Raw genomic sequence first — 15444 nt, forward strand, 5'->3', positions numbered from 1 at the left:
TAAAATTCGTAAAACCTAACTAATTTCTTCAAACATCATACAGTTCTGGCCCCTCCCAGAGCTTGGAAGTGACATATGCAAATAAGGGAACCTGAAGCTGAAGCTTAATTACCTTCATGGTAACCTGCTTCTGATACTAAGATTGATTACTGCATTCCAGTCATGACATAACTCCTTCTTTATAATTCTTCCCATTAGCATTCCACCTTAGTACAATGGTAACAGCCATTATGACTGTTGCCTAAATCCATTATTTCAATATAGATTGCAAAAAGTTATTTAAATTTGATCATTTCTTCTCCATTTTTGAGATAGAATTCATTTTTAAGAACAGTGACCCTCAGAGCTATTTGACTATCTAAAATACAGTTCCTACCATAAAGATAGTAAAATGTGTATTTCCTTACCATTATCTCTTTTGAGAGTAATGAGTTGATGTTTAAGCAAACTCTAATGATTTTATCATTTTGATATGTTACTTTTTTCTTCTTTTTATCACTATCTCTATGAAACAGCATGTTCACCTTTATAATATGTATACTATATATATACACATACATACATGTATACAATATATACACACAAATATATAGGCTTGTATGTATACTGTATATAGTACTTACACATAGACTACAAACGCATGCACATATAAACATATGTGTATACATATATATATAATATCTATACACACATATACAAATTAATAGGCTTGTATATATTCAATATTTTTACATATATAGTTTCGTTTTAAGGAGTTGACTCTTGTGACCGTGAGGCAGGCAAGTCAGGGCAGGACTCTGGGCTGGAGACACAGGGAAGAGCTGATGTGCCAAGTCCATTGGAGGAACACTTCCCTCTTTCTAGGGCACCTCATTTTTCTCTCCAGTCCTTCAGCTGATGGACGAGGCCCACCCACGCCGCGGCATTGCCAATCTCCTTTACGCAAAGTGGACCAATTTCCGTGTTAATCTCTTCTGAAAAATACCTTCCTGGCCACATCTGGAATAATGTTTGTGGTTGCCGGGGCCCCACGCAGTGCGCACATGAGATTAACCATCCCCGTGGCGATGATGACACTTTATTTTCTCCCTTGACCATTGTCACTACTATTCCAATTAAAATGGCAGTGCTATGAGGGCAGGGCATTTCCTTTTTTGCCAGTACTGAGCGTCCGCGGTCTGGTGCCTAGCATAGGCTAAATACACGGCATTTTTGTGAACAGAAGCCCGGATTCCAGCTGTCATATTTAATAGGAATTATAGTCTTATTATTGGGGGGAAGGGGGTGTGTCACGGTACGTCGAGGGCGGGAGTCGAACCCGCCATCACTGGCCCTGAGGGGGTTTTCCCGGGTCCCCACTTCGGGCCGGTGGGTGTGGCCAGGGACAGCCGATGACGTGCGTACGTGCGTGCGTACGTGCGTGCGTGCGCGCGCGAGAGCGTGCGAGTCCACGGGGCGGGCCGCGCGCGCGGGGAGTGTTTTAGTCCGGACCCCGGCTCATTGTGCTCGCCTCACGCCGGCCCGAGTTCGCAGCAGCGCTGGAGGCCCCGGGCCTGTGACCACAAAGAGGGAGCCGGGGGCCGGGCGGGAGCGCGGCGGCGGCAGCTGAGGCCCAGGCCAGGCCCCCTCCCCTCAGCCTCCCGCCTGCCCGTCTGCCCCGCCCCCGCCGGCGGCGCCGCGGCCCTCCTCCAACCGCCCGAGTAGCGCGGTGCGGGGGCCGCGCGCGAAGACATGGGGGAGAAGCTGGAGCTGAGGCTGGAGTCGCTGTTGGGGACCGAGCCCGCCGTCTACCCGTGGCAGCTGCCGGTCTATGTAAGTGCCGCCCGTCCCCTCCTCCCGGAAACCCGCCCCTCTTCCCCCACGGCGCGCGCTGAGCCCACCGAGAAACGGAGGGACTCGAGTCGCCAGACCCTCTTTGGAGCCCCCCTTCCCGCCCCGCCGTGGTTCTCCGCGGCAGTTTCCAGCCCCCGCGCGCAGAGTGGGCAGAGGGGAGCCGGCGCCGGCCGGGGGCGCCGACTCGGCCGCGGGGACCCCGCGCTTCCGAGGGGCGCCTGAGCCGGTCTGCGGTTGGCTCTGCAGGGCTGCGGACCCCGGTTCCCTCGGGCCTGGAATGTCGGCGGGCTTGCCCTTCTGTACTTTAGGATCTGACATGTAGGGTTTCTTTTTCCTGGTAGTTTATTCTTAGCGCTGTCAACGTGCTTAGTTTTTTTTTTATTTTTCAGGTCACCCTTTCCTCTCTCTCTCCAGTTTTTTTGTGTTTCTGTTTTGTTTTGTTTTAGTTAGGCATTTTGTCCCTCTGATCTTGAGTGGGTGGGCTGGCAGGACACTTGGAGAGGAGGCGTTCTGTCCCCTGACCTTGAGTGGCCTTTGGAAAATGACAGGCCAGACGGAAATGTACACAGGCGTCCGGTGATTCCAGAAATGCAGGGTGTCCGGCTAGGTGGGCGCCCGGCCTCTCGTCCCCCGTGGCGGCGTGGTGCGCGTGTTCCTTGTTTCAGGGTTTACGCCTGGGCCCCGCAGCCCACCTTCCGAAGGGAAAGCGCAGCGGGCGCCTTGGGCCGGCGCCTTTGGGGCGCCCTTTCGTGCCCTCGGCTTGCGGGGGACCGTCCTCCAGGCGACCCGGCCCTCGCGCGGGCTCCGTGTGTGTCAGTTTGTGGAAAGTGTGTCGCGGCCGGGGTCGGGGTCGGGACGCTGGGACCGCCTGGGAGCCGATGTTGACTCCCGGGCCCCGGTTCTCCGCAGTCATCTGAGGTCCGAGGGTTTCCAGCCCGCCACCGCGCACTGGCGCTTTCTATTTTTGCCCTTTCTGTGCCCGGAGGCGCGGCTGAGCCTGGGCTCTGGCTTTTCCGGTTGGGTAACTCCGGGTGGCCCTGGTGGGCGGCCTGAGCAGTGGGCAGGGCGGGGAGACATCCCAGGGGAGGGAAACTGAAAGTGGGGAGAACCTTCAGAAGTCCAGCTGATCCACTTGCCTCCCCGCCCCTCTTACTGCACTTGTCATGCACGGGTTGGCTGGCCGGCGCATTTTTCAAAATGTAATCATTTGTTTATCCTTAGTAGCCGTGAAGCATAGTTCACTTGTAGTGCACAGTTGTAGGAGTTTTGACAGATGATCGCCGTCCGGCGGCAGAGCAATCCTCTCATCCCTTTTGCTGCCCTTTGGCGCCAGTGCGCCTCTAGCTTCTTGGCCGCTAATCTCCTGTCTGTCCCTAAGGTTTTGGCTTTTCCAGAAAGCCAGGTAAACGGAACAACAGCATGTAGCTTTTTGATTCTGGCTGCTTTAGCTCAGTAAAACCTATGCGAGATCCATCCCGGGTTTTTTTGTTGTTGTTGTTGTTTTAAACATTGATTTAGTTAGTTATTTACTTGGCTGTGCCGGGTCTTAGTTGCGGCACATGGGATCTTCATTGGCGCATGCAGTATGTTTTCGTTGCAGCGTGCGGGATCTAGTTCCCTGAGCAGGGATGGACCCCGGGCCCCCTGCATTGGGAGCGCGGAGTCTTAGCCACTGGACCACCAGGGAAGTCCGTCATCCCTGTTGTTGCGGGTATGAGAAGCCACTCCTTTTTCTGGCTGTGTTGTATTCCATGTTCCGTTTGTCCATTCGCCTGTGGGTGGCAGGACTTGTGGGATGTTTCCAGTTTTGAGGGGATCAGGAATAAAGCTGCTGTAAACATCCCAGGGCAGGTTTCCATGTGAACTTGGGTTTTTACCTCACTTGAGAAAATACTCAGGAGTGGGACTGGGATCTGTGCTAAGTGTATGTTTAACAACTCTTCTGCATCTTAGAAATTGGTATTTTTGAGTATTGGAAGAGTTTAGAAATGCACTGTGACCCAGCACCCAGGCACTTGAAACGAAGTTGAAAGTTCATCTGGAGATGGTCACGTTGTCCCCGTCTCTGTCTTTTATTCGAGGCAGAGCAAGGCCACAGATTTGTAACCCTTGTAAGGAAGGCCTCGTGTGTCCAGGCCCTGGCAGGACCTGGCTTTCTAGTGGTGGGCGGTTCTGAAGTGGAGAGGGCGTCTTTCCCTTGCTGGCCAGACCTCGCTTGGCAGGGTGCGGGGTGTGCTGCCTGCCTGGCTGGGCGCTCTTTCTGCCGGTCAGCAGCCGTTCCTGGTGTGTCTGTCCTACTACCAGGCAGGCGGTCAGGGGCCCTAGTGAAGTGCTCAGCGAGCCGCAGCCTTTCCAAAGCTTTGCGGGTAATGTCTGCTACCCTCCTATTTCCCTGCTGAGGAATTTTGCTTTCTCATGGGAAGTGAGGGGGCAGTACTTTATAAGAGTTCATATTTTGTGATGACTCGATGCTGACTACGTTAAGAAAATGGGCTCCTTCCAGAAGCTTAACTTCTTAGAAGGTCGGATTACTCATGTGACCGCACGTTTGAAATGAGTGAGCTTGTTTGTTCATTGATTCATTCATTCTGCAAGCACCTCCTGGATATTTAGAGTGAGTGTTCCAGGGGGCACGGAGGACAGTAGACAGTATTCTTTTTTTTTTGATTTTTGAATTTAATTTAATTTATTTTTTTATACAGCACGTTCTTATTAGTCATCAGTTTTATACACATCAGTGTATACATGTCAATCCGACTCGCCCAGTTCAGCACACCACCATCCCCACCCCACCCCACCCCACCCCCCGTGGCTTTCCCCACTTGGTGTCCATACGTTTGTTCTCTACATCTGTGTCTGTATTTCTGCCCTGCAAACCGGTTCATCTGTACCATTTTTCTAAGTTCCACATACCTGCGTTAACGTACGATATTTGTTTTTCTCTTTCTGACTTACTTCACTCTGTATGACAGTCTCTAGATCCATCCACGTCTCAACAAATGACTCAATTTCGTTCCTTTTTATGGCTGAGTAATATTCCATTGTGTATATGTACCACCACTTCTTTATCTATTCGTCTGTCAATGGGCATTTAGGTTGCTTCCATGACCTGGCTATTGTAAATAGTGCTGCAGTGAACATTGGGGTGCGTGTGTCTTTTTGAATTATGGTTTTCTCTGGGTATATGCCCAGTAGTGGGATTGCTGGATCATATGGTAATTCTATTTTTGGTTTTTTAGGGAACCTCCATACTGTTCTCCATAGTGGCTGTATCAATTTACATTCCTACCAGCAGAGCAAGAGGGTGCAAGAAGCTAACCTTTTAGCTTCTTTTTGTTCCTTGATTGTAGTTAAGCTTCATCTTGCCTCAGGGCTTTTGTATTTGTTTTTCCCATGTTTTGGAAATAGTATTTCCAGAAAAATTGTCCATAAATGATTCCTTTCTATTCTTTGGCACTCATCTCTTAAAGATATTTTTTCCTTGATTGTCCTACCGGCCTAACTTAGTCCCAATTTATCAGATTACCTTACTTCTTTCACAGAATAATCATAAAAACAAATATTATCTTTGGTGTCTCTTTGTATTTAGATGAACTTCTTCCCAAAGAACTCAAGCCCCACAGTGACAGAGGTTGTTACCTTTCTTATCCCTTATTCTGTGTCTTAGAACTGTGTCTGGCATGTAGTAATCACTCGAGGTCTGTTGACTGTGTAAAGAATATGTGAGTAGATGAACAGATTTGGAGTTATTTAAGGTCGCTCTTAATGATGGCTGGTGTTGGTGATTAAATTAAAATTGTAGGTTTTAGAGTTGGAAGTGATCTTGCTGAGTCTCAGAGCTACGGCAAAACTCTCCCTACTGTAGCATCCCTGACAGATGATCAAGTCTGAGCTTGAATGACTGTATATGAAAGACCCTAACCAGGGCAACCTCGTAGCTTTCTTCAAGCAGCTCACAGCCTTCCATGGGAGTTTGCTCCCTATTAGTCAGCTGTAATTAGGAGAAAACGGTTTGATTTACCCAGAATCATCTTCTCTCAGTCTCCTTGTTCTAGTTCCTAGAGAATAGACAGGACAGAGTTTCCTCTAAATTGCATCCTTTGGGTTTGCACTCCTGCTTGTAACAAAATAAGCACCATGCTATGGCAAAATTCCCCTTGATTGTCTGCCACTTGTTGCTACATTCCTTGTTAGTGTTTAGAAATAATTTGTCTTAATGTTCCACATTATAATTGATGGAGTACAGAAGTAAAAGAGATCTCGGGGTTATGTCAGAAGCAATCAGACAGATATTTTAACTTACCCTTTTAATGTATTTAATGCTGACACTGTGAGGAATTGAGCAGTATAGTCACCGCGTTATTGCCATTGCTGAAAAAATGTCTTTATGGTGAAATTTATGGTCACTTTGAAAGCATTAGCTGATGGGGGAATTGTCAGCTACATCTTAGAGCGCTGAGCATTTCTCAAAAAGTTGTGATATGAAACACCCCTGCCTTTTCTTGTATTTCTGTGACATTCACCTACTTCACAAAAAGCATTCGTCATATTCCTGAAATAATGATGGGCTTAGTTGAGATTCTTTTGGGTCCTAAGGGACCAACATGTGTGCATAATAGTGTCGAGTTACACAGAGCCTGGATGTTTGGCTCCAGACTGAAAGCCCCATGGAGTCGTTTTCTCACATCTGTTCACCAATGTGTATGAATGGGAGAAAACCAAAGTTCTGGTTTGTTTGATCAAGGGGAGCCACACTCCTTTTACTTTTGCTGTGACAAACAAGTAAAGAGGTGTAAAATATCTGATAAGAGCCTCTTAAGGTTTGGTAGAATGCTTAAGTGGGATGTAGAGAATATAAAACAAAAAGAAAAGCAAGTGAGTACTGCTGGCAAACTTTTTCAAGGACAGCTAACAAATTAATAATAGTAGTAACAACAATAGTAAGATTGATTTTCAAAGACTTAAGAGTGGCATGGATTCCTAACCACTCTACATGTATTAACTCCACGCCACAGCCCTGTAAAATGGGTGAGGTTATTAAGCCCTTGATTTTCAAAGAGGAAGTGGAACACAAAGAAGTACCACTCCTGAACTCCCACCACTAATAAGTGGTGGAGCTGGGGAAAAAAGATCCAGGCAAATTAATTTTAGAGTTAGTGCTCTTCACCCGTAGGTTATATCCCACAGGTAATATTTTCACATTTTGAAATCACTTTACAAATACTATTTTTACCCCTAAAGTACACAGGGAATACCCAGGAAAATTGGCATTCTAATTATTTTTATATCTTTGCCAATAATCTGTTAACTTTTGGCAGTTCAGTATCCTTCCCCAACTTTTTTTTTTTTTCTTCCCCAACTTCTTAAAAATTCAGCCTACAATCCAAAAAAGTAAGGGCTAGTGAAAAGAAATGTCTTGTAAATCCAGTTCAAGAGAGCAACTAAAAACTAAGGCCCCTCAAGGATGGAAAAGAGAAAGCAAAAGAAAAGAAGAGACAAGAAGCCCAAACCCTATGATTAAGCTCCACGTTGTTAGGTAAAGGGGCATTTAATTAATGCTTCTTTAATACCATGTGTACAGAGTCATGGCTCTACAGAAGCCAAGGAGTCTCCCTTTCATCACTGATTTATGGTATGCACCTGGCAGGGTCACTTCCTTCTTTGAGCCTCAAAACTTTTCATGAAGACACTGAGGGAAATGGAAAAAGGTTAGCTCTCACAAGCCAGCTCTCATGTTCTCTCGTGTTACCTGTGAGCCTAGGTAAGTGCCGAATGTCTTTAACATGACAGATTATATTTTTTCTTAACCATTTCTCTTCTCCTGATATTTACGTAATTTCTAATACATAGTAGAATAGTAGAAAAGAAAACATACTACACTAAAAAGTAACCGACACACTAACTTTCCATTCTCATTTCACTGCCAATTCAGCCAGATGCCTTCTGTAGAATTCTGATGCAGACCATGAAAACACACTGTAAGTGTTCCAGTCTTTTCCATATTTGGTAGTCCTGTGATTTCCATTGGCAGAACTATCTTGGACTGGCATCTGAAAATCTATCAAAAAGAAATTAAGTAATAGGAATTCATATCAATGGTATTGGAGAAAGAAATCCTTGAACTTATCTTACTGTGTGAACCTTCATCCATGTACAAAATCAACAAGAAAGTTTAAACTTTAAAGGCAACATATTCCCATGAATATAAGGGAGAACATAACACAAATAATATACAATGCTAACATTATGTACATACACATATATACAAGTGGTCTTGAAATATATTCCCAGATATTAATTGGATTAAAGTTTGGGGCATTAAAGCATATTTTCTCCTAGAGAGCATTATTCTTTAAGGCACATATAGACACACATAGCTGCCCTGCTGGCCTCTCACAGTTTCAGTAGATTCCACTCATGTCCCCAGTTCATTTCCCCATATATTTATTCTCGGATTAGTGATTTTTGAATAGGTGTTCCTCTCTTTAGAAATACCTGTGCCATGACCGCAGAGTACTCAGATTTCTTTTTGGCATTTGGTGGCAGATGATGGGGAAAGTGACGAGTTGTATGACAGGAGAGGTACAAGGTGAACCTTAGAGTAACTAAGACTTTATGCGTAGTTCTTAATCCCAAAAGAAAAAGAGAAGGATAGCAGTGGAAGTCATTGGAATAAAGGATCTCTGAGATGAATCAGCATTAGAATAATTCATTGGTTACTGACTGTCCAGTCAGTTTAGGTTATAAGGTATTCCTGAGTGACTGCATCACTTTATGAAAGGTTCTACCTAACTATAGCTTTCTTTTGCTGGAATTAGTTTATATGGCAATAATATGCATAGAGAATGGCAATAGTGAATTCATGTCTTCCCCAAATTGAAGACACTCGTTAAGGTACAAGTTTACCCAAGCCTGCAAATGATTTATCCATACTATACTAACTGAGACTGTGTCTTACCATTCTTGTTTGTTAAAGGAGATAACAAGCCTAACTTTGAGTAATAGCAGGATACTTAGAAAATACTTTCAGGTTAAGTTTTGTAAACAAAGTTCAGTGTTTACCCACCAAAAGCAAATCAGCTCATTTAGTGTTGCAGGAAATGCCTTCATACTTTTTCACTGCCACTAAAGCAATTTAAAACACCTGTTGGATATATTCCCTCCTAGAATGCCATTTGTACACTTATTCCTAATAGGGCCTGTTATTTTAAATGCAAACTCGTATTATAAGGCTCAGAATTGATACTCAGTATTTTTAGTGATCACATGGTTTAGGGTTCTCAGATTTGGACTCAGACTTGCATTTCAAGCATTGCAATGTGGGCCTGTTAAATGATTTCCTTGCAACCAGGAAAAATTGTTTATCTGAATCTAAAGTCCAATTAAAGAAATGTGATAGTGGTGATAGTGGTTGATGAAGCCGACTAGCATAGCAGCTAGGGCAATTATAGACAAGTTACATTTAACCTCTCTGTGCCTCAGTGTCTTCCTCTGAAACTGAGTTTCTTCATCAATGGGGATAGATACTGGTACCAATCTGACAGAGTTATTGTAAGAAATGAAGGAGTTCACAAATTTCCTAGAGACTTAATGTTTGGCTTGTCGTTACTAAATGCTGGTAATTATTAGTAAAACAATATCCCTCTATTATTTATTATATCAAAATAATAATGATAAGAGCCTGTTATTTTAGTAGTTTGATTTTTTGGTCATATAGTTTAGACTAACTCATATTGTTTAAATGTGAAACCAAGAAGAAGAACAGTTTTGTTTTGTTTTTCTTAACCTGGTCAAGGAACCCAAATCACCTAATTCAGAAATGTTTCTAACTTGGCATCTGCTTTTAATCTGTCACAGCCAGAGAAAGTTTAATGTCTCAGAAAGTGACAGCCTTGTATTTGTGTAGCATAAAAAAGAAGATACATGCTAGATAACATATATACCCCTTATCATAGTCATGCCACATGTAATGCAACACTATTCCTGCTGGGTTCAAGCATTGTGATCCAGAGCCTGCCATTGCCTATTATCAGGAGCAGGAAAGCGTAAGAACCGTATGTGTTTGCCCTTAAGTTGGTCTACAACACAGATACTGTCAATCAGCCTCTGATAGTACCCTCCCCGTGGACAACCTTCTGTGCCCTTTTGAGCAGGCTCAGATGGAGTCTACCATCAGTGTGGTGGGACTTAACTTCGCTTCAAGTGTGTCCAAGTTGAAGGGTGTAATTAACAAATACTAACCAAATTTGTGGCTGTCCAAACTAGGAAAATAGTTAAAGAATCAGGACATGAAGAATCAGGCAAATACTCATTTGGTGTCAACCCAATAAAAAAGCTTCATGGTGAGAAAAAAGTTGCCAAAGATGAAAGCCCAGAATAGTGCTACCTTAGCCTAACCACAGTGTCAAAGCAGATGACACACATACACACAAACACAAAAGGAAGCCCTCTTCACACTAATGCCCCCAAATCCTTTATGGGGCTTCAGATTGAGCAGATTAGGTAGATTGATGGTTGTCATTTACGGACTGGGTCCACCTAACAAGACTGGTTACTAACAGAATATCTCTGTTTTGTCATTTAATAGACATCCCAAACTTAATATACCTTGCAATCAAATACACACGTAGTCGCTCATGCTTTTCCTGTAGACTTTACAAAACAGAAAAGCGCAGCTCCATTCTTCCTGGTGCTCAGTTACAAAATGTGATTCATCTTTGACGTTTTTCTTTCTCTCTCCTTTCACATCCAATACACAAGCAAAATGTGTCAGCCCTATCTTTGAGATAGAACCAGAATTTGACAGTTTCTCGATTTTTCCACTGTTACCACTCAGGATTAAGATTTCGTTGTCTGTCATCTTAATTATTATCCCTCTGAACTGTGTCCTTAACATAGTGGCCGGAGAACACTTTGAGAATCTAAGTCAGAAGAATTATGTGACTTCAGTGTCTTCCCCTTCATCATAGTTGAAGCTGAAGTTCTTAAAATGCTGGAAAGTTGCCACATGATTACCCTCCACATTATATATTTGATCTCATGTCCTCCACCTCTACTCCTTGCTCACTCTTTTGCAAACACCTTATACTCTTTAGTCCTTGATGTTCAACAAGTATAGTAGGAAGACATTTTCACTTGCTGTTCCCTTTACCTGAATTGCTGTTGTCTTTACTATCTGCAGTACTCATCCACTCACTTTTTTAGGTCTTTTCTCAAATATCACCGTCTCCATTATGAGGCCTTGCTTGCATTCCCTGTAATAACCTACAGCCCCACTAATACACCCTACCTCCTTAGAAGCCTCCCTTCTGCTGTAGAATCTGTTGAATGAATGAATGGAGTGAGCTATATCTAATTTCCATAAAATTAAACATCAACCGTGAACACTTGTTGAGAGACAGATTCAGGGTATAAAGAATAAAAGAAGTGTAAATTCAGGCCTTAACATTCACCATCCATCCCCTCAGGGTTCTGCTATGGTGTATCTTTGAATAAAGAGCACAATTTGATAAGACTAATTAATAGCTTAAATTCGTTAGAATCCCAAACCTTTTATAGTAGAAATGTGATAAAAATGGTGTCAGAGATTCTCAACAAAATGTTAGTGAATTGAAGCCACAAAAGTATAAAAACAATTATATACCATGACCAAATGGGATTTGTGTCAGGTACGTAAGGCTGGTTCAACATTTGAAAATTAATTAATATAATCCAACCAAGACAAATAAAGGAAAAAAACATATAAATACATGCAGAAGAAGCATTTGACAAAATCCAGCATGCACTCATCAGAAAAACTCTCAGTAAACTAGGAATAGAGAGGACTTCCTTAACTTGATAAATACGATCTACAAAAAAACCAATAGCTAACATCATACTTCCTGGAGAGAAACTCAATGCTTTCCCACTAAGATTAAGCACAAGGCAAGGATATCCTCCTTTATTATAACTTTTCAATATTGTGCTGCAAGTCCTTGCTAATGCAATAAGGCAAGAAAAGGAAATAAAAGGTGTACATATTGAGAACGAAGACATAAACCTGTCTTTGTTCACAGGTGACATGGTCATCTATGTAGAAAATCTTAAAGAGTTGACCCAAAACTCCTGTAACTAATAAGTGATTATAGCAAGGTTGCAGGATCCAAGGTTAATATACAAAAGGCAATTGCTTTCCTATATACCAATAATGAACAAGTGGAATAGGTTTAAAACAAACCGACACTATTTACATTAGCATTGCCAAAAATGTAATACTTCTGTATAAATCTAATAAAATATGTACAACCTCTATAGGAAGAAAACTACAAAACCATGATGAATGAAGTCAAAGAATAAATAAATGGAGAGTTATTGCATGTTCATGAATAGGAAGACTCAGTATTATCAAAATGTCAGTTCTTTCTGACTTAATCTATAGAAATTCAGTGCAATCCCAATAAAAATCCCAGCAAGTTATTTTATGGATATTGGCAAACTGATTCTAAAGTCCATATGAAGAGGCAAGAGACCCAGGATAGCTATCACCTCATTGAAGGACACAGTTGAAGGAATGACACTACTCAACTTGAAGACTTACTATGAAGGTGCAGTAATCAAGACAGGGTGGTATTGGTGAAACAACAAATAGATCAGTGGAACAGAATAAAGAGCCCCAAAATAGACCCACATAAATACAACCAACTGATCTTTGGCAAAAGAACAAAGACAATACAATGGAGCAAAGATAGTCTTTTCATCAAATAGTGCTGAAACAACTGGATGTCCATAGTTAAAAAAAAAAAAATCGAGACACAGACTTTATATCCTTCATAAAAATTAACTCAAAATGAACCACAGACCTAAATGTAAAACACAAAACTGTAAAACTCCCAGAAGATAGCATAGGAGAAAACCTAGATGACCTTGGGTATGGCAATGACTTTTAAAATATAACACCAAAGGCACATTCCATGAAAGAATTGATAAGCTAGACTTCATTAAAATAGAAAATTTCTGCCCTCTGAAAATCACTATCAAGATAATGAAAAGACAAGCCACAGAGTGGGAGAAAGCATTTGTGAAAGACGCATCTTGTTAGGGTAAAGTGGCAACTTGCAAGCTTCTTACATGTGCAACTGGTGTAATTTATTTTGGTATGTAGTGTGAGGTACAGACTTTAGTTTTAAATGGGTGTGTAGTTTTCTAGGCATCAATTTTAAAGATTATAACTTGACTTTATCACAATCAAACTTCCCAGACATACTAAGAACTATTTGTGGATATTCTTTTCTGTTTAATTTGTATATGTGTTCATTCATGTAGTGCTACAATGTTTGAATTGTAGTGGCTTTATAGTTAAGTTATATAGCTACCTGCTAATTAACAGATACTCAACTTCTAATAAAATTTAGGACTTGTACCTGAATGCCTCCAGACTATGTTCTTCATTCAGACTCTTTACTATTCACTCAATATAAATTCAGAGCTGATATACATTAAAACTGAACTAAAGAGGCTAACATTTTTTAGTTTTCATCTATATTCCTAGATTCAAAATATGAGAAAGTAATACAATGCAACATTTTTTAAAACCTCTAATGACTCACATTTTCTATCTCTAATTAAAACAGAATACTCTGTGGAATATCTTTGCATCATTTACCCGGTTTCATTAATTCTGGCTGCTGAAGTTAATTTAAATTCACTCTGGTAAAATGAGAGCTCAGTATAAGGTTTTAGCATCTCAGTGAGACTTACAAATAATCATCTGCTAGGTGGTAAACAGTAAACAGTCTTGTTTATTGCAAATAATCTTAGCCAATAAATGTTATTTATGCTCCATTTAAGAATAAAGATGTTAATCAGAGATCACAGAACGATCTTTTTGTTAAAGCTAAAAGCAATTCTGCTTTGATTAGTTGCAAATGCAAATATTACCCACCTTCTTTCTCCTTCTTTGATAGTTGTATAGAAATAAAACTAAATATAAGAATGTAAGCCAAACCCACTCCAAATGAAACTGCACTACAGGCCCAGTATCTTCAGTGATTTCCAGAATGATTTCTATGCTCAAACCTTCATTCTATCCTCTCTTCCTAAACAGAATTGTTTTGTTTTGTTTTGTTTTTGAGTAACTTTTATTACACAAGAGATTCATATTCTTTATAGAGAAATCATGTAATCGAATAATCCAAAAATAGATTAAAAAAATAAAAATTAGCCATAATTCCACCTCTCAGATATATTATCACTGTATCTATTTTATAGTATAGCTTTCTTATATACATTTTTTAACATCTTTATTGCAGTATAATTGCTTTACAATGTTGTGTTAGTCTCTGCTGTATAACAGTGCATCGGCTATACGTATGTATATATCCCCATATCCCCTCCTTTTTGCGTCTCCCTCCCACCCTCCCTATCCCACGCCTCTAGGTGATCACAAAGCCCACAGCTGATCTCCCTGTGCTATTTGGCTGCTTCCCACTAGCTATCTATTTTACATTTGGTAGTGTCTATGTGTCCATGCCACTCTCTCACTTCGTCCCAGATTACCCTTCCCCCTCCCCATGTCCCTAAACAGAATTTTAAGAAGATAGCCAAGATAAAATGAGAAACTGATTTAGACTTTGGTACCAGGTTTACAGCTTCAATGATTTAGGAAAATCCCTTGACAGCTATACTGAGCCTCAGTTTTCACATTTGTAAAAGGGTGAGGATTAAAAAAAACTGATACTTCTGGAAATGCCTGTCATTCTGATTGGATATTTTTAAAATGTTGACTGAAATTTAAATGTATAAATTATAAAAAGATGACAAAAAGAACTATTATCATTTTATTACCCAGATAAACCCTGGTGGCCCACTGATAGGAGACAGGGCTTCTCTAAGTAGTTTTCTTCATCCTGATTTCTGGACACTCCCTTCTTTAATCTGCTTTTGGAGGCACTGGGTGACATTTTGGCAAGTTTTATTCAATTTCTTTATGCCTTGATTTTAGGAAAGAAGAATAGTAGCTGTGCTGAGCTCTGCCAGGTCAGATAGAATTTTGGAGTATTCTCGTTCTCTCTCTTGTAGACAGCCACTGTCATTTGGTAAGCCATAAGCCTTCCTTTGCTTTGACTGTGGTTAGTGTGTTTGCTGGATTTCTAAAATATATTTTTAGTGTTTACTTGTTTAGATTGAAAAGATTGGGCTATATTTTTAAAAGTTTATCCCTCCATTTTGGAAGGCCTTTTAAGTTGTGATATTACATGCAAGAGAGCTAACGGAATTCTGGACTCCATATTTTCGTTTTTACCTTTTTTTTTTTTCCTCAGACTTTGAACCAACAATGGCTAAGAATGAGAGGAACTCAGACCCGAATATTTTTTCCCTTGTCAAGCACAGAGAATATGGGAAAAAATGAAATTGGGAAATTGTTTTGCTCGTCTTCCTTTCCTCCTTTTTGGTCAGTTACCTTAGTCGTCCACCTCACTTTGTATTTCTAGCCTGGCTTCAGAAAGACCTGAATTTGATGAACTACACATTGTTGGAGTAGTAGATTGCTAGAAGGAACCAAGATCCAGACGACCTTAGATGGTGGCTTCATGGATTATATTCAAGGATGGTCCAGCCTATTTCCTCACTTCC

The 15444-nt window shown here is 41.5% G+C and overlaps 1 protein-coding gene across 1 annotated transcript in view; it reads left to right on the forward strand.

The window, feature by feature from the left end:
* Positions 1-1434: 1434 nt before the first annotated feature.
* LOC132523813 (RING finger protein 11-like) overlaps positions 1435-15444 on the forward strand; it is a 43992-nt gene continuing 29982 nt past the window's right edge. The window contains 1 exon segment of the mRNA XM_060155499.1: positions 1435-1812. Within this exon segment, the coding sequence (XP_060011482.1) occupies positions 1732-1812 (81 nt within the window). The 5' untranslated portion in view covers positions 1435-1731.

The sequence above is a fragment of the Lagenorhynchus albirostris genome, chromosome 7 (genome assembly GCF_949774975.1).
Source record: "Lagenorhynchus albirostris chromosome 7, mLagAlb1.1, whole genome shotgun sequence".
In the NCBI taxonomy this organism is placed as follows: domain Eukaryota; kingdom Metazoa; phylum Chordata; class Mammalia; order Artiodactyla; family Delphinidae; genus Lagenorhynchus; species Lagenorhynchus albirostris.